The following is a 19,062-nucleotide window of genomic DNA, read 5'->3' as shown; positions in this document are numbered from 1 at the left end:
GGTAAGAAAGTGAAAAAAAAAACTGCATCGAGATCATCTTTTGCCTGGCGTTCATTATAATGTGGTTTCACTTCACATAAAGTAGCATTTTCTTTTAATTTGGTGCTTCTTATTGGTGCTAACTTAACACCCACATTACTGTAATGGCTGCTTGGGGGAGGACAGTTGTAACAGTTTATTAAAAAGTCAGTTTGTTGCCCACAAAGCCTGCACCCCAGAGACAAATTGTGTCAGTGATTGAGCCCTTAGGCCTATGATACAGATGCACATTCAGGAATACAGTCCACACACTTTCACTTCAAATTGTTCACTTTATAAAACAGTTTATTCTTTATTCTTCAATAGAGTTATAAATTGGATAGCATGGATCGTATCTCAGCAAATTACCTTTCATTGTTACATCTATATTTCTATCTAGTAATATAATAATGTGTGATTGTGGAGCAGATGTCCAGGTGAGTGTTATTTGTAGGAGACAAATATGAGTACTGGGTAAAGTTTGAGCGATCTAGCACAAACAACTACTGAGTTACTGATGTGAAGTGTTACTACCATCCCCGGTCTCCCCAAAGACTTTTGTTTTTGTTGTTTTGCATAGCATTAGACTGTTCAAAGTCTGCTTTGACATGAATGCTGTTAATGATTTAATTCATAATTCATTCTCTTTTGGTCTGAAGCTTTATTTGTTAATGATCATGTGACACTGTTGAAAAGTCCAGAAAAAGCTGCATGGTAGTGGACTCTTGAGTTTTTGGAGTGTTTTGTCAAACTATTATTTCCAGCGTCAATGAAGCCAAATTGAACACAAGGTCCTAAAACACCAATGAAAACAGCTCATGAAAAAACTAGTAAGAGGGGACACTGAGTTGGGTAAACTATTTCCAAGAATTACACTTCAAGCTTTTAAGAAATGATATGTGAGTCCATAAGGTATTGTTAGTAAAATCAATATGTTTTCTTCCCTTGTTAAGATAGCGTTGGATCCCATATGTCAAACACGACAAAGCCAATAGGTATTGTGTTTAACCTCATGGACCAACGTCCTAGTTTACACAAAGTTAGGACAGTTAATCTGCAGAACCCACACTGCAGATGCCTTTGTGTATCTGACACACATGTTGTGTGTTTGACACACAAAGCCATCCCAGAAAATCAACTAGAGATCTTTTCCATTATTATTATTGTCTGAGTTTCCCCCTTTCCAACTTAAAACATCATTATATCAACACCAGTTATTTAGAATAGCTTGGATCTCCAAAACATTAAAGATGTTAGAAGAGCAGTCTTTTCTGTTTGAGGAGGAAGAGCAAAGAGAGGAAGAATTAAGATTATATCCGAGCAGGCAAAAGTCTGCCTGACTTTCAAAAAATGTTATAGGCAGCAATAACAATGAGTTACAGACAAACAGCACAAGACAAATAACACAAAATGTGCCCCAAATCAAAATGAAATCATGACTAAGTACAATCACGTACAATATACCAACCTACAGACTAACACAATGCATTATTAAAACCTTCAGTACATAAACAAACACACACACAGCCGTCTGCAAATGTGTCAGCTGCTGATCAGCAACTTTGTTTACGTCACATTGAAACCACAGTCTGAGTTTGTTCCTGCAGCTGTTCAATGGCCGACTGTCTTCACCTCTTTGTATGCAGCGACAGCAATAACTGCCTCATGTGACCTCAACTGCACTTGAATGCCCACAGAGGTTTATTAATACACTATATAGCCTTACACTTACCAGATTTACCCTCCTCAGAGTGAGCACAGCCAGCTGCATCAGGTATTATATACAGAGGTCAGTGAAAGTATAGACTAGCCCACTCCACTCTTTTCCCAGAATTACACAGTGCCCTGATGTGCCCCATTGGAGGATTGGGAAGATGAGCAGCTCCTCCAGACTGCTTAACTGGACTCCAAATGGTATTAAAGAGCCGGCCGGGCATTCAGCCAGAAGGGCCGGGGCCACTCAGGCTCCAGAGAAACTGTGCAATCTGTTCCACACATCGCGGGATAACATTATTTAACCTTGTCGTCTCGTATCAGCACGATGACGACTTAGCAGCCATGTTTTTCATTCACGCCACGGTTCAGAGACTGCAGGTCCCAGCAGTGGGGGGGGGGGGGGGGGGGGGGCTCACACAGAGCATTTTATTCCTCTTTATCTCTGTTGTTTTCTCAGCATCTCTACCGTAGGCTTGTGTGAGCAGATGCCGTTTCACTCCAGGCAAAAATAGACACTATTTGACATGATGTTAGTACAAACATTGATATTGTGAGATTCACTCAATACACCAATTTCATACATCATAAATTTAGATTCTCATCAATAATAACCACATGATTACAAATGTATTTTGGCAGAATCTCCTTGATTCTATGTATTTTTGGTTGAAATTAAATAACAGAGTGGAAGGGATCATTTATAAATATAAGCCTGTATCAGTTAGTAATGGATTTATAAGGTGGAAATTGTAAATGTCATTACGCCTCCTTGTAGTCAACAAGGTCACAAACAAAAAAGACAACAAAAGAAACAGTTTCAGTTAACAAGCTGATTTCAGCATTTAGTCCAAAGCACCGCTGTACCTTAGTTCAGCCTCAGAGAGCCACAAGCAGAGACTCTCAGTCTCGTTATTCACTATCTTTATTCTTTTAGGGTCGATGAGCTGGATTTGTTCCACACAAAAAACTGATAACAGACTAATTTCAGCAGTTATCAAGAGGATCATTTTTTTGAGATTATGAAGCTTCTTAAGAGCTTGATTCCTCTGATCTAAAAGAAAAGCAGATTTTTATCTTTGCCATTTGCCTCTAGTTAAGCACATTATTAAACAAAAACAACTAACATCTATTCATCACGCTATGGTTTTGTTACAAAAGTCACATTTGAAAAATGTATTTCTCTTTCAATTATGATTTTTATTGTTTCCTTCACACAGCCATCCAAGAAGGCTTTAAATATGACACTAAAAACACAGCCGGTACAAAGAAAACAAAAAGAAAACAATTAGGAATAGACCTAAAGAAACTAAAAAGAAAACAAATATTTCATACATATATTCACAAACAAGTATACATATACATATTTACACATACCCTGTAAAATAAATGACATCCACATCTATCATTAAATATTGATAATTTTTCAGTTTAGCTTTCCCAGATTAGATTCTTTCCAGACAATCTTCCCTCGAATATATCTTATGTGGTGAATCATTTCTATCAATTCCATATTAATACCCCAAATTGGAAAATTTCAACCCACAAATACACCTTGTTTATGACTGATTTTCCAAACTAATAACAAACATAATTCACGCAGTATAACAGGATTTCTTCTGCCTCTTAATTACATTGCCCTGCTACAAACTTAAGTCAAAAATGAACAAACTCAGAAGTGAACACACAATGCAAAATGTCAATCTAAGACTTGAGTTCATGTTTACGATCAGAGACCAAGGACAGGGCCTCATACAAGGACAACGTGTTCATTTATCTGAGCTGAACTTGAAGGGCCGGCTAACTGGTAATCAAGCAATTTTGATCAATCTCCGGCCAGCAAAGGTTCTGCCAGAGCTTATGAATATCTTGATACCCAACACAGAGAAAGACGAAAAAAGAAAGTTCACAGACACCCTGAGACTTCATTAAATCCTTCTCTTCTTCTGTGACAGTGAAAAGCAGATTGTGGTCTGAATGAAACATTGAGATAGATGTGTTGGAGAGGTTTCCTTGAGCGACTATGAAGATATTCTGCTGTGTTTGAGTTTTGTGCTCATGGTCCTTGAAGCCATGCAGTCAAAGGAGACCTGAATTCAATGTGATGCTCAGATATCTTGAAACAAATGTCAAAAAGAGAGGAAACGGTTAAAAGATAAACACACAGAGCAGTATGAATATGTTAATTGTCCGTGAACCGGCCTCCCTGGCTTACCAGCAGGCTGAGAAATATCCGTCATTTCCACCGCATCCTCAGAGGGATAGCCAGGTTGTATCAGATGGAATTACTCAACACATGTCTCTCTCTACTACATTCATCTTCACTTCTTCATTACTACTGCACTCTGCAGGAGAAGAAGTACTCTTCCTTTGCTCAATATAAAGTACCACTACCATAGTGTAGAAATACTCCGTCGCAAGTCCTGCATTCAAAATGTAACTTACGTAAAAGTGCAGAAGTAATATCAGCTAAATGTACTTAAAATGCTTAAAGTACTCATTATGCAGGATTATTTTATAATCGAATTACTGACGCATTAACATGTTGGCAGAATTTTAACGTTATATTACGGTGGAACTAATTAGAATAATTTGATATATTTTGGGGTAGTTTAATTCACAGTGTATTGATACATTTTGCTTCATAAGAGCATTGCAGGTCTTTATGCTGTTAATCTGAAAAGTAAATAGCTGTCAAATAAATGTGGTGCATGAAGTAAAAGTGGAACATTTAGGGTGAGGGTTTAGGGTTAGTTAGTTTTTCTACTCAACTGTAGTGGAGTGGAAAAATAAAAAAACAAAATTGAAAAACTCCAGTATAAGTAGTCATCTTATAAACATACTTAATCACAGCACCTGAATAAATCAATTATGAATATTCTGTTTACCACATTAACCTTCTAGGAGGCCCTGAAGCAGTTGCCCTCATTAACCCTTTTCTCTCATTGTTTTTTACACTGAAATATATGAACACAGTATTGGTGGATAATTAAGAAAAAGTTTTAATTGTTCCAATAGGGGAATTTCAGTTAAAAATGATGTTCTACAATATTCAGAATGAGTACTTTTACTTTTGTTACTTTAAGCACATTTTGCAAACTAATGCCTCTGTACATCTGTACATAATGCAGGACATTCACTAGTATTTAAGTTATTACAATGTTGTATTAGTACTTTAACTTAAGTTCTGTAAAGATTCTTAAAACCTCTTGCACTGCTGGTCCACACTCCCTGGTACTGAAGAACCTAGAGATCGAGATTATTCGAACAGAGGAAAAAAAACTGAAAATCTAGTTTGTCTTCTTTCCCCTCATCCCATTTTTGCAATTTCAATAGTCTCATCATTGGTTATTTTATCAGAATCAGCCACGACAAACAGATAATCAGTTATTATTGGCCCTGAAATCCCATATTAGTTTATCACTACTGGAGTACTACTGGGGCCAAGGGCTGCGGTGTAAATTAAAAAAATAAAACACATTAATCTAAGACTATGCCACATATTAACACGAGCTCCGTGAGTCATCAATAAATCCTCTGTGCTCATGTAAACACGGCTCACTTACAGTTCAATCATGAATGTGAGACAGGAACAGTTTCATCACTTTATTAATGAGTTTAATTATTTATACCAACAAACAAAAACTGTTTCTCTCCCTCCATCCCTCTCTCTTCATCATCTCCTTTATCCAACCGTTCTGTTCCCAACAAAGACATTTTACCCTCAGACAATGGTGATAAAAGAGCAGGGTCACAGCAAATTAAAAACAAAGTGTGACAGATCAGAAGATGGAAAAAACAAACATTAAAATAGCACATTTAGTCAGCTCTTCATTTAGGAAAAAGTCAGGAGTACTGAGAATAATGTCCATGGACTGCCAGCACACACACATACACACACACATACATACACTCCCTGCAGCTGTGCTCAAGAAACTCGTCATGTATCTGTGACGCATACACACTGTACTAACAGGACAAACCCGTTACACTCACACTACAGTCAGCGAAAACAGGAGACGGTCGGACACAGGAGATGATACATGTCAATAGACAGATTCATTATTTCCCCTTTCCTCCACACACACACACTCTCACTCACACACACGCACACACTCAGGGTGATCCGTGCTCCCTCCCAACACCACAACCCCATAGATCCAGAGGCTTGTAACATTCCCTTCACATTGAAGTTAAATGGAAAACTGGAGTTCCACCTGTTGGCTAGCATGTGCACCTGCAGACATACAAGACCACTGATTGAAAAGGACACACCGACGTCTGATCTCCGTACAGTATCTTGGATGTGAAATCGTTTTGCATGTGACATTGCTGGACTAAAATTTGGAATAAGAAAAAAAACTTTAAACCCTCAATTGTACCACCCAAGTGGATAAGAAATTACCCCCCCCCCCCCCTCCCACTAAAAAACTAAAAACCCACAATACAATAAATAAAACAGTCATGTCAACATTTATGGGGGAAAACAGAAAGTGGTGGAGAGAAATTGAGGGAGAGAGAGAATAAAAATGAAACTTTTTGTTCTGTTTTTCCCTCCTGAACCAGGGACTGAAATTAAATCGTATTTACAGACTGCGACTGAGGATAAACAGTCCGGCAGCTGCTGCGCCGGTCTACTAGAGAAAAAAAAAAAAATTACAAGAACAACAATATAATAACAATAATAACAAAAAAATAACAAAATAAAAGGTACTTGATATTTACAGTTTAGCAGTGAAAAAAGGAGGAAAGAGGGAGGCAGAAGGCAGAGGGAGGACAAAAAGGAATGGACGGGGAGGCTCCAAAAGCTGTTGGGTTTCGGGGATTTGAGCATCATTTCTGGTCTGATTATTACTGAGATTAGTGGAAGTAATATAGTGTGGTCAACTCGGGCTGGACATGCACATTTGCGTGGTGGAAAGAAAGACAACCGGTTCATGCCGACAGCGGACCGTTAGGCCGAGTAAATTATTTGCTATGAGTTCCTTCCGCCACCACAGGCCAAGAAGAACATGATATGAGCGTCACAGGCAGGCTGTTTGGGAAGTGGACGAAGAGGGTTTCAAAAAATCTCTCTCACAAACCAAACTAAATTCATTCAGAGTCCTCCTCCTGCACAAACAACAACTGTGTACACTAGCTGAAATGACAATGACGAGCAGCGAGAGCGGGCAGTAGTCTCTCTGCACCCTCCGTACCGGAGTCTTTAACATAATCAAGCCGATATGAAACTTAACACTGTAAAGTGACATAATTAATGAGGTGACATCTCACCCTACAGTGCTGGGCAACTGTGTTGATGACATGCGAGACATCATTGAGGCTTTCTGTATTTGAAGCGACCGGAGCCCCACACCAACGGCTCCCCTCACCGTGTGAAGTAATGCCGACAGCTGGACACGACGAGCACAACTCGCCCCTTCGCTTCCGCCCTCCTCCCTTTGGAGATGTGCAATACTCATTTGAGAATCAACATGAATCGCTTGGTTTCCAGCTTAACCAATGACAACATGAGCTTATACTGAGGAAACTGAAAAAAATGTGCACTCTGCTCCTTCTCATTCCCATAAAAAGGCAGTTGAGGAGCTAATATTCAAAAAAATAGAAACTGTAAAGACAAGGCTGTGGTGCCCTCACTTACCAATACAATTTAAAACCAACTCTTATCTAAAATGAGCCAAATATCCATCTGGTGACAAATTGGGAGATTTAAAAGTAATCCTTCACATTTGTTCCCCCTTTGGCCGGGTGAACTGACAATACTCGAGTAGAGTTCAGGGTAGAAAGTGACAGAAGAGCCACTATTTCTACATTCTACAGTGGGTTGTACGATCAAACATGTACACTACAAGAGCGGCATTTATGACCCCACTAAGGATGATTGTCAATATTAGGCGGGCCTTACATACGGCCCCTTATTCTCAACCCCATAGTCAATCAGGATCCCATTCAACGGCACCACGGCCCCACATAAAATACACCAATGCAAATAAAATGAACATAAAAAGGGATAAAAGTCGACTGTATATTATAATACAGAAAATCCATATAACATGGACAAACCCCCTCCTCGTCTCCCAAACATCCCAACCAATGTAAAGTTTCCTTATTCTAACAGGCCAGACAAGGGCCAGCGTAGACTTACAACTGCAGCTTATATTAAGCCCAAGCATGGCTCCCTAAATATCCTTAAAAACAACCCCCACACCTTCCTGAAGCCGGCAGCCAAAGAAAGTGTTTTCTATTGGAAATGGTTAAAATCCAGGGAGAATAGCAACACTGAGTGTTTACGTGGGTGTGTATATTCATTTCTTTTTCTATTTTAAAGGGTTTGGAGCCAGAGGGGAGGTTGAGAGGGAGAAGAGCAGAGGAGAGAAAAGGAAAAATGGGGGAAGACAAAAAAGAAAGGATGACAGAGGGATGGATGCTCAGGTGCTGTTGTTGATGGATCCGGGTGCTGAGCTGGGCTGGGCGGTACTGTCTGACACACTGCCCTCTGCAGGGGGAGAGAGGGAGCACACGTGTCACCAACACAGGCCAACCTCAGAAGCAATGATAGATAGTTCAGTGACGATAGTTAACGGCCTATCAAGTGATTATAATGGGTCCAATAGTAAAAACAAACAGCCAGATAAAACCGGCAAATAACTAGATGGATAAATGTTGAAATAAAAACCCCGCCTGAGTAAGATGTGTTTGTATTTTCTGATACACACCATGTGAGGCCGGCGATGTCTGTGCACGAGCGTGAGGAGGAATGAGGTTGGAGTTCAACTGGGGCTGGATAGACAGCTCTGAGAGAGAGAGCAGAAACACAAACAAATGTTTAGTTATCCATAAAATACAACGGGTGCATCGGAGGTCAAATACAAGAAGGACACGGAGGTGAACTGACCGACGGGACTGAAGTTGAAGAGGAGCGGCAGTTCCCGTCCGCTGGGCAGGCGGGTGTTGGGCTGACGCAGCTCTTCGAAGAAGGGGTGCGCACACGCCTCCAGAGGAGACAGCCTGGTCACCGGCGTGTATTCCAGCAGTCGAGAGCAGAGGGCGATGGCCTCTGGTGGGGTGCGAGGCTTAAACACCTGACGGAGGAGAGAAATTTAGCTTTATGTAAATCCAAAGACTCGAGGCGCCGTCAGACGTCGGCAACTTGAAGAGGGAGCACAGCCGGCGCTCGCACGGCTCTTTGCAACAACAACAACTTATCCTATGAACGCCAAAAAAGCTGTTTAGATATTTGACAGGTATACACAGTACAACTTCAGAATGGTGTTTGGATAACCACTATCCATGATCCATGACTTTCCAGTCATGGGAACATACCTTTGTCCAAGGGTGTGCTTTGATCTGAGGGAACTTGAACTCTGTGTAGTTAGGGTTCATCTCTCGGATCTGCTCCCTCGTTGGTGTCCCCAGAACCTGAAACAAAAATTAAAATATTAAATCACAATCATTGGTACGTCCTGCATGCCTGTAAATATACCTAATACCTGTATTTGAATGTATTCAAATACTATATTTACATACTCACACATTTAACAATAGTTAATAGCAGTTTCTTGATGCTCAAAGCCAATACTGACGGCACTTTCAATCTCAAACTTTAGACCATGTCTCCTTTCAGCCACTGTAGCATCCCGACTGTACCTTGATGATCTCTACTAGCTGGTCCACACCACTGTCCCCGGGGAAGATGGGCTGGCCCAGCAGCAGCTCAGCCAGCACGCAGCCGGCCGACCAGATGTCGATGTTGGATGTGTAGTCTGTGGCACCAAAGATGAGCTCTGGGGCGCGGTAGTACCGTGAGCAGATATAGGACACATTCGGCTCCCCCCGCACTAACTGCTTCGCACTAGAAGGCGGTAAAAATGGAGATGAAGCAGAGGAGGACAGTTCAGGAAGGGGAACGCCAGTGAACCTCTCATTTCTCAGTGCGTCCGTTTTCACAAAACCACAGCATGAGAGCAGTCAGAGGTGAGAAAAACACACGACGGATGAAAACGGGGGAAGTCGAGGCTGAGAAAGAGATGGTTACACAAACAGACAGCCTGCTAAACATGCACGCCGAGACACAGTCGACACTGGAAAGAACGACGGAGACAGACCGACGCGTCCGGAGGCGGAGTCTGGTACTGACCTGCCAAAGTCACAGAGTTTGAGGATGGCCGTCTCTGGGTCCACCAGGAGGTTCTGGGGCTTGATGTCTCTGTGACACACGCCCTGGGAATGGATATAAGCCAGACTGCGGAACAGCTGATACATGTACACCTGAGGGGAGGGGGAGACACAAGAGATGGTTGGCATAAAGGTTTTAACAACTTGGACAGAATCATACAGATATTCCAGGAAGAAAAGAAGAATTTGAGGATACCAAAGTTCACCACTGTCATGTCTTTTCCCTGTTCTCATGTTGAGTTTAATACCGCTTTCATTATCATACTGGCCAAAGTATGAAAGTATGACGGAAAACTAGTAGGGACAATATGGCCTTGAATTATCACAATCCCAGCAGTAGATTACAATTCCTAATGAAATAAATTATTTACTGAATACAACCTGGATAAGAGGCAGAAAAGGATGGATGGCTTAACCAGTTGAAAATGATTAATTTGATTAAGATAATTTATATTTTTGCTTAAACTGTCAACTCCACTTTTAGTTTATAGATATTCCTTCTAAATAAAATAGAGAAAAGACTAAATATTTCTGAAAAAACGAAAGAAAAAGAAGTGAAAAGACTTTTTTGTTGTTGAGGAAACTACATTCATTCAGACATGAGCTGGCTGTGTGAAAGGGGTTTGTGTGTGTGTGTGTGTAGGTTTTTCATCATGTGTCCTGATTGTGTTTTTGGGTGCACTGTGTGTGATGAAAGACACAGCTGTGTGTCTGATGCAGCCCGCGGTGCCGTGTTTCTACAACAAAACAACAATCCTCCCTGAAGACGTGCAACTATCTTCATCTCCTATTTGACATTTGTCTACTCGTCCTCGGTCAATGGTGTCATTCTCGATTCACCCAGTTAAGTCTGCACCCATTTAATGCGTCTGTGAAATGCAGACCGTAAGCATCTTAATATGACAAGTCATCACCATCATCGTCACTACTACCCCCATGATGCAGTGACAGCAGGCTGGCAACCGATTACAAAACGATTACAGAGAACATGATGACTGAGAGGTGATGTTTAAAAAGGGGGCAGAGGGAGAGGAGGAGGAGACCGGTGAGGAAGAGGGAAACAATGAGACCCAGGGGACAGGGAGGGGGGGGGGGGGGGGGGGGAGAAGACCCCCAGACCGGCTGTGATAGAAGTGTGTCGCTGGAGGACGGAGGGGCGACAGTGGAGAGAGAGAGAGAGATCAGTGTGCATCTCAAAGCCACAGGGGAGCAGCAGGCTGAGGAAGGGAAATGGGCCGTGAGACAGCTTTAACGTCCTCTCTGCTGCTGGAGGCACAGCGAACACACAAACACTCTCCCCCTTTTAATAACAGGGAACCAAGTGTGTTACTAACTGATTAACTCCTCTGGGACCATCGTTCCCTTTCTGCTTTCAAATTCCTTCAACAGAGAGTCGTCTGGGGAAAAGCAAACAGGAAACTACTTGCTTGTTTTGTTTTACACCCACAGGCAATTACTGAACAAAATGTTACTTTCATTTCCCGTTCAATTTTGTCAAAATTCTCAATTGAAACGACTAGGACGAGCCATCTAAATCTAATCCCTTTTATTATTTCACAGAGACTGAGAGAGCTTTTCCATGCCTGGATACAGACTGTGACTTAAAAGTTTCATCTTCTTAGAATTAAGTATTTACAGTAGTATACTTCTACCCATGAAAGCACAGAGAGTACAGATCTCTGCCAAAGATGAACAATCCTCCAACTTGCGAAGCAGCTGCCTTTCTCACAAATAGTTCTGTATGCGTGTGTCATCTAAATGTTTTCTACAAAGCAGCACATGTTTGTCTGGATGTTAGAGGTTCCCACTACTAACTAAAGCATGCAGCATTATCAGTTACAGCTGGAATGAACTTCAGACGCATTTATCCGACAGAAAAGACCACAAAGACCAGACAGAATATTTCCTTCTAGGATTATAACACTTTTAACTTATAATACACAGAGAAACCCCCGAATAACTGACTTGAATCAACCTTTGGATGACCGTAATGTTTAAATGTGTGCCCACCTTAACATAGATGATGGGGATGGTGGTCTTGGCTTTGTTGAAATGCCGAGCCACCCTGTACACTGTCTCTGGGACGTAGTCCAGCACCAGATTCAAATACACCTCATCTTTCTGGAAAAGAGGAAACAGTAAGAAAGGAAAGAAGAGTGTATAATTAGAGGCCGACAATGAACTCTTAACTACTGTAAATCTGATGTCATGAGTAGAAAACAAACCAATCTCATGAAACGAGTGTAAGTAATCAAACAATAACTATTGTAGCTGTATGCAATGATTAGTTTTATGATTGAAGATGGCAACATTCATCTTATGCTTTACACTTATTAGCGACGAATATCTGAAGCAAACAATGATTGAATACAAATTTACAGTCGATGCCGGTCATTGACAACATTTACACGTCATTAGTAAAAACAACAGATCTATAGTTACGAGTGTAAACAGTTAGCTTGCCACAGTTATTACTGATAAAGTACAATTGAGTGTAAACATTGTCAGACTCACGGAGGATATTCAGACTCACTGACACCAATGTTATACTTAATTAATTAACAGCGATACTTATTTCTAGACCGCACGTTTTAGAGGTTATGGATCAAAAGTCAAGTTTGGCCGATACAGCTCATGTACTTGAATCTTTAAAATGTTGACTTAAGGGTGTGAATTTGATGTACACTGAAGACCTGGATCAACTTGTCTGAAACATGTCTATGAATCACCATTGACTGGCCGGGTGTGGAGGCAGAGTGATTCATCTAGAAACACAGAAAAAGGTGAAGTCAGTGCACACACACACCTTCTCTCCACTGGAGTAGAAGAAGTAGCGTAGCCTCACAATGTTACAGTGGTCCAATTTCCTCATAATTTGCAGCTCCCTATTCTGCAATGAGGAAAGGAAAAAGGAAGTGAAATGGAAAAAATGTTAATTGTGCAAAAATATGACAAACTAGCACAGGTCAGTAAGTCAGGACCATTACTGAAGAACATCATATTCTAATCCACAGAGCAAAAGTAATGAACAATGTCATTTTTGAAGGTGTATTACTACCTTCTCTGCAGATGCAAAGTTTACAACTTTACTGTAACTGTTTGACAGTAAGCCCGTGTAAACATACCTTAAACCTCTTGTCTTGGAGAACTTTCTTAATGGCCACCATCTCCTGGCTGTCGATGAGGCGAGCCTGGTAGACCACCCCGAAGGAGCCATTTCCTATAACCTTTATGTCTGTATAGGACACTTCCTGTGGGCGGTCGGGGCCCTGCCCGGGTGTGGCTACCACCGTCGTCACCTTGCCACTGTCTCCTGTGGACGAGAGCACAAATACGCCTTGTTAAAAAAGACCCTGATAGGACTCAGTAGAAATTCACTGCAACATAATTTCCATGGATGAAGGGATGTTTAGACATGTGAGAAACACAGTGACATGACTCTGTTCAGTTCAGCCTTTAAAACCAGCGGTTCTCTAAGACAGAGACGTTAAACCAAACCCCTTTCATACCGGAGACACAACCACAACGCAGGTCTACTGAGCCCGCATTCAACCGGAGTTAGACCCACTCATACGCGGCCGCTGTCAAACATTAAATCACCCCAACAATATTCTAAACATGCTAACAGCTAAAATACAATACCACTCATGTAATAACCAATTACATTAAATTCCCATTCCGGATAGGAGAGCCTGGAGCACTATCCCTGCAGCCCACGTGTCACCCAATTCAGGACTAAAGTCTCAAAGTCAGGTCGACGCGTGTTAATGCAGATTGCAGGTTTAACCTTCGTCTCTGTGTTGATCTGAATGAGGTGCGCACATTCCAATAATATCACAAGTATAGGTCGATGTACTCCCTGTGTAAAGAGCCTGTTTAGCACATACAATAGTTGTATTTAGTGCACTATTCTTTTGTTATTATCACATTATAGATGTTCTGTTGGTATTAAAGTTCATACAACAGATATATACATAGAATGGAATGCTATAAGCGGTATATTTTATGGTGTTTTATTTGCCGTTATGGTTTCTTTCAGAGCTAAAATACAGGTACATGTATTATTGTTAAATGAGATGTTTACGGTCTGAGAGTAACTGACAGCTCTAGTTAGGGTCAAGTAGCTGCTCAGTGCCCGCGTTAGGTCAAAAATGATTTGACAAATCGGCACCAGAAGCAACGACACTGGGAGGGGAAGAGCAGCAGAGAGGAGGCCCGTTGCCAAAAGGCTTGTCAGAGCCTGTGATAAAAAATTGCGTGGACAGTAGCACACCCAGAAGTGCTACCATTTCCTGGGCTTGCTCACTTCGCCTGTCTCAACAGGACCCCTCCTGATCCCTAGTAGGTCTCCCAAGTCTTAAAATGGAGTCAGATAATGAAGCATTTTGGTCTCTCCCATAAATTGACAAAACAAAAAAATAACTTGGCTTCATCAACTGCTATTTCTTTAACACTTAATAGTTGAATAAATTACAAATTAGATACCCATCTCCAATTGATTCTTGGTCACAAAAAACAACTCTATACTCTGCTATTTTTTAACTTTCTTTTTCAAGGTTATCGTTAAACGGCAGCCGGTAGCGTAGCCACATGATTGGCCTAGATGTGATCTCAGCCCTCAGGTCAGCAGGAAACATTCAGCTTTTGAGATCAGTCAAGTTTGGTTCATGCACATTCCTGTATCCTCTATTCCTGCTCCACAACATAATGCTCCTCTGTACCTCCTTTTAGCATCACTTTCACACTCTTTTCAAACACGTTCGGTCAGAGGGGAGCACATTAAATATGGAGCAGCTGTGGCATGATAGTCCCTTGAATAATGAATGCAAAAAAAAATAAAAAATGAGCACTTTGCCCAGCTGTCAGTGAATAGCTTTGGTTTCTAATAGCTAAAAGGAAGCCTGATGAGTAAGAGAAAAGGAATTAGCAGAGTGACTCTCATCACACCCACACTAATAAGCAATTAGCTTGGTTATAAGTGGAAAACTCCAACACAGTTTTGACTTCAGCAACTGCATGATGAATTACAACAGGTCTTTTATCATGCATCGCCTATAGCAGCGGTATTCAATTAAAGTTCAACGAGGTCCATTTAGAACTTCCTCACGTAAAGGTTCTGAACATCACAATAATGTCTAACTTGCTCTGATTTAGTGCCATATATATTGAGTTAGCCAACAGCTGTTTTAACATCTGTATGTAGCCAACAACTGACTGTCAAATCAAACCAAGAACGTTCAATTGAATTGATTCAGTTCATTCAGGTGTGAAGTGATGTCAACCAAGAAAACCACAATATCATATTTGTCTTATCTTCAAATAAGAGAAATTTGTGTGCAGGGACTTTATCTGTGGTTATTGAAACCACTCGTTTCAGCTCTATTCCTCTCTGTTAACATCACTGTTGGGAAGTGAATTAACATGTTAGGATTCTGATCATATTGGGCTCTTAGATTGTTTATTAGCTGTGACTTCATTTCAGATTCGAGTGGGTACGTTTACACAAAAGACGTGTGCTTTGTCTCGTAGTGGCGCTTCACATTACCGCGTATAATACGGAATACACATATTTGATTGGCTGAGTAGCATCACCTGAGATGATTTACAACGCATGTAATTGGTCAGAAAACTAGACTGCACAACTATTGAAGTTCATGTTCTTGTACCACACAGACTCACGATGGTGCTCTTGCCATGCACTGATCTCTTAGGCGTTGACAGATACCAGGTGCTGATCCAATATGGTGCTCCCCTACATTTAAAATCTATATCACTCTGCATGGATCGGGATCATTTTGAAGTACGGTAGCTTGAGGCCAGAGATAGCCGTGATTCCCGTGGCACAACATACTGAGTCAGAGGCGCACCGAGAGACTGAATTTCATAATATTGGTGAAGAAACTGTATCTAATGTGGATTCGTCACGTCACGTCTCCACTGTCTTGGTAAACTATTTCCACTATCTTAAGCTACAATTCTCACCGTCTTGATGAAAGATTACCTGAGGTGGATTCACGTACTTGACCAGCTGTTGGAACACATGTATAGACGCTATACACGTATACACGTTCATATACTACTATTATATTATATAAAAAAATAATTGTCCAACCATATTTCAAATGTGTGAACACACTGGAACAGGTATTAATGAGGTTTTAAAGTATTAAACTTTTTTTTTTTTTATTTTTTTTTTTTTTTAGGTACAAACTGTAATGTGTCCTTTGAGTATTGAAAATTGTCTCCCTCAGATTCATACTCTATTTAATATTTGATCAGGCCATTTCGGATTAAATCTTTGACTGTTTTAATTAGGCCAAGTTCTAGTACAACTACTTGTGAAATTGAGAAACTTAATTTCAAATGACGAAGAGGCTTTGTCGGGTGGAAAAGGCTTAAATCCCTCAACATACGGTATTGAACAAAGTGCTGTTTTGGTATGATACTTACACTCTGGTAATAAATTTGCCATTGGTATCAAATAATTTGAAATGATACCAAGTCCTAAGAATTAATTTGCATTGCATTTGTTTGGCCAGTTCTAATCACTTTACATCAACGATTGGCATTATCCCTAAAGGCTTTGATCGGCCAAACTGTATAATTTGTCAGTCTCCATTGGTCTTTGTCTCCTCTTGCTCTCAATGATCACTTATAGTGTCTTTTAATTTGTCAATGACACCATCAAGTTGTTCCTGTTGACATGCTTTTCTCTTTCTGTTGTCAGACAACTGAATGAGTATTAAGTAGTGATTCAATCGTGGCTTGTTAATGCAACCTGTTAATAAAGAACCGTTATTCCTTCACTTCTGCACTAAAAGGTATTGATCAGTAAACACTAACCAGAGGTTAACGGTGACATCTGTTTCGTGCGACTGGCAGTATTGGAAAAATCCCAGTGAGAGTAGAGGTAGCAGAAAGTGACCTTCATATTATTGCTGCCACACAGCATCTCACCATGTCTGAGCAGCAGACACCATCCTCCCTCAAGCTCAGCTTTGGCCATGCATATTGATCCACAACAGAGGGCTTCGTTTTGGGTGTGAAAATATTTTCAGATTTAGTACCAATGTAGTCTAAAACAGCATTTTTGTGTTGTTTCCGCAGGGTCTAGGCACCTCCGACACAAGAACAATGCTTTCACGGAATGCAGAATATCCTGATGACCAAGACTGAGACATTATGAGAAGTGAAAAGTGAGCTCATATTCCACAGCAATGGATATGAATGAGCCAAATCACCTGATGGAGATCTGCGGATTGGCCGCATGCACGAACTTTAGTAAAGATTTACTACAGAGCAGCAGGAGTCGACTTTGATCTTTGACTTCCATTCATGTTCTTTCATAGTCATTTCTCTTTTTCAAATAATCAATTATTGATCAAACATGCTATTTTCTGTCAGGGCCCCAAACGTTTCTCTTTCCAGTTTTGAAAATGCTATTTGACACGAGAGCTGTGATGCTATTTTCTTCCATCTCTCCCAGTCTGTCCTTCTGCACACCTCTGTCCAACCCTACAGATCTTCAGCCAACTGCTACTGCTGCATAGCTACATGACCGCTGAGCATTCTGCAAGTACTTCATCACACCAGCGAAACCAACTGCTGGGACTTTGCTGTTGGCAAACCAGAGTTTCCAGTAGAGGTGTCATAACAGTAAAGATAGTGAGTATGTTCAACCTTCAGCGTAAAAAGTAGACATGCTACAGGAATAATGGCCTCCACTGAGATGTTCAGCAACGGAATTCAATTTAGAAATTGTCTTCCACTTAGAAATGGTGCCAACACTTAAACGTTTACCAAACTGTTTCAACTATACTAAGCTAGAATTCTCACTTTCTTGGTGAAAGATGACCTGAGGTGGATTTATGTACTGGACCAGTCGTTTAAATACACTGATGCTTTCATATATGCATTAATGTAGCCATCCAGGTAAGTGGTTAGATTAGTTTACGGTTAGGTCACCACACGCTGGTTAATCAGTAGTTTGGGATACTTTTAATGATTATAATTTCCATTTCTTCAGGCTACCACACGACATACAGTGTTGCAACCCTAGTTTTGCACTCTGTGTGCAAGATCTGACCTAACCGAGGACGACGCCTAAAAAAAGTTAGACCTTATAATTTCCACCTGAAGCTCACTTTACAAACGTTAGCAAGCTAGCTAGCTTCTACATCTGATATTAATGACGAATATATTAGAGCATTGGCTAACACCAACTCTATTCTTGGGTTACAATGCAAAAATAATGGTTAGGTAATTTTGCCGAAAACATTTACATAACGTCATTTACCGTCGAAATATGAAACGGCTTAGTTCAAATCGTGCCACCAGCAGCTAACGATAACGTTAGCTATGCGATAAAAGCCCCTTGATCGCAATGGTTCCTTAATGAAAAACACAGCTAACGTTAGCCGGACAGCTAACTTAAGTTAGCTCACCAGCTAACAGCTTGGTTAGCTAAGGTTAGCTCCGTGACAATGATCGACACTTAAGTACACTCTGACACATTTCTCTAAAAAAAGAACGTACAACCCGATCATTTGTGTTAACATGTAAAGCGGGCTTATGAAATAAATATAAAAATAATACTTACTGGGAAGTTTCAGATTCCCAAAGCTCGTCGAGCTGCTTCCACTAGCTTGTGAAGCCCCAGTCTTTCCTGTCGAGCTTCCGCCGGCTACTGCTGATCCGGCACCGGCTGCAGCGGACCCGGTAGCTCCGGGAGGCTCAGCGAAGGAGCTGGTCCTGGGCCGCCCGCTGCCGCTCATCTTTGTGTGAACTAAAGCCGGGGCGAGGTTGAACGTTAACGAAAGCCAGACCGGCACAAACTTCCGCTCTATATGTATGTATTTTAATATTCGAAATAAATATAAACTACACTTACAGCGTTCTGTATAGGTTGCCCGTCTCCCCCTTTCTTCCTCTGTAGAACGGTGATGGTGGGGGGGGGGGGGGGACTGGGGAGTTGACGCACAACGACGTAAAAAGCTCGCAAGGGTTGTTGGGAAAGTGAGTTCTTGGGGGTCTTCAAGCGAACGAAAATATGAACTCAAATTTAAAATAATCACGGTTGTAATTCATAATACCTCAATGATACTGAAACTGGGTTAAGAACATGTAGCCAACACACATTGATCGTTTTAATCAAAA

At 41.0% G+C, this 19,062-nt stretch overlaps 1 protein-coding gene across 1 annotated transcript; it reads right to left on the bottom strand.

Moving 5' to 3' along the window:
* Positions 1-5,323: 5,323 nt before the first annotated feature.
* Positions 5,324-18,901, bottom strand: gsk3ab (glycogen synthase kinase 3 alpha b). The gene is made up of 11 exons (XM_076108824.1): positions 18,797-18,901; positions 18,506-18,691; positions 13,032-13,219; positions 12,713-12,796; positions 11,917-12,027; positions 9,869-9,999; positions 9,379-9,583; positions 9,055-9,150; positions 8,627-8,813; positions 8,448-8,525; positions 5,324-8,227 (listed from the first exon to the last, which is right to left on the bottom strand). The coding sequence occupies exons 2-11, from the start codon at positions 18,678-18,680 to the stop codon at positions 8,160-8,162; spliced, it is 1,323 nt and encodes a 440-aa protein (XP_075964939.1). The 5' UTR covers positions 18,681-18,691; positions 18,797-18,901; the 3' UTR covers positions 5,324-8,159.
* Positions 18,902-19,062: the final 161 nt, after the last annotated feature.

Source organism: Anarhichas minor, unplaced genomic scaffold, assembly GCF_050575085.1.
Source record: "Anarhichas minor isolate MPS153535 unplaced genomic scaffold, ASM5057508v1 ptg000041l, whole genome shotgun sequence".
Lineage (NCBI taxonomy): Eukaryota > Metazoa > Chordata > Actinopteri > Perciformes > Anarhichadidae > Anarhichas > Anarhichas minor.
The sequence above is the reverse complement of the archived record's forward strand: the minus strand, read 5'-3'. Positions and strand labels throughout refer to the sequence as shown.

What these genes read in the sequence shown, in the direction of transcription:
- gsk3ab (XM_076108824.1), bottom strand. Translation starts at nt 18,680, where the DNA reads ATGAGCGGCAGCGGGCGGCCCAGGACCAGCTCCTTCGCTGAGCCTCCC. An exon ending in TCCAAGACAAGAGGTTTAAG is followed by an intron (nt 12,797 to 13,031) that starts GTATGTTTACAC and finishes TCCTCATTGCAG; the next exon opens with AATAGGGAGCTGCAAATTAT. An exon ending in AAGCACACCCTTGGACAAAG is followed by an intron (nt 8,814 to 9,054) that starts GTATGTTCCCAT and finishes CTCCTCCGTCAG; the next exon opens with GTGTTTAAGCCTCGCACCCC.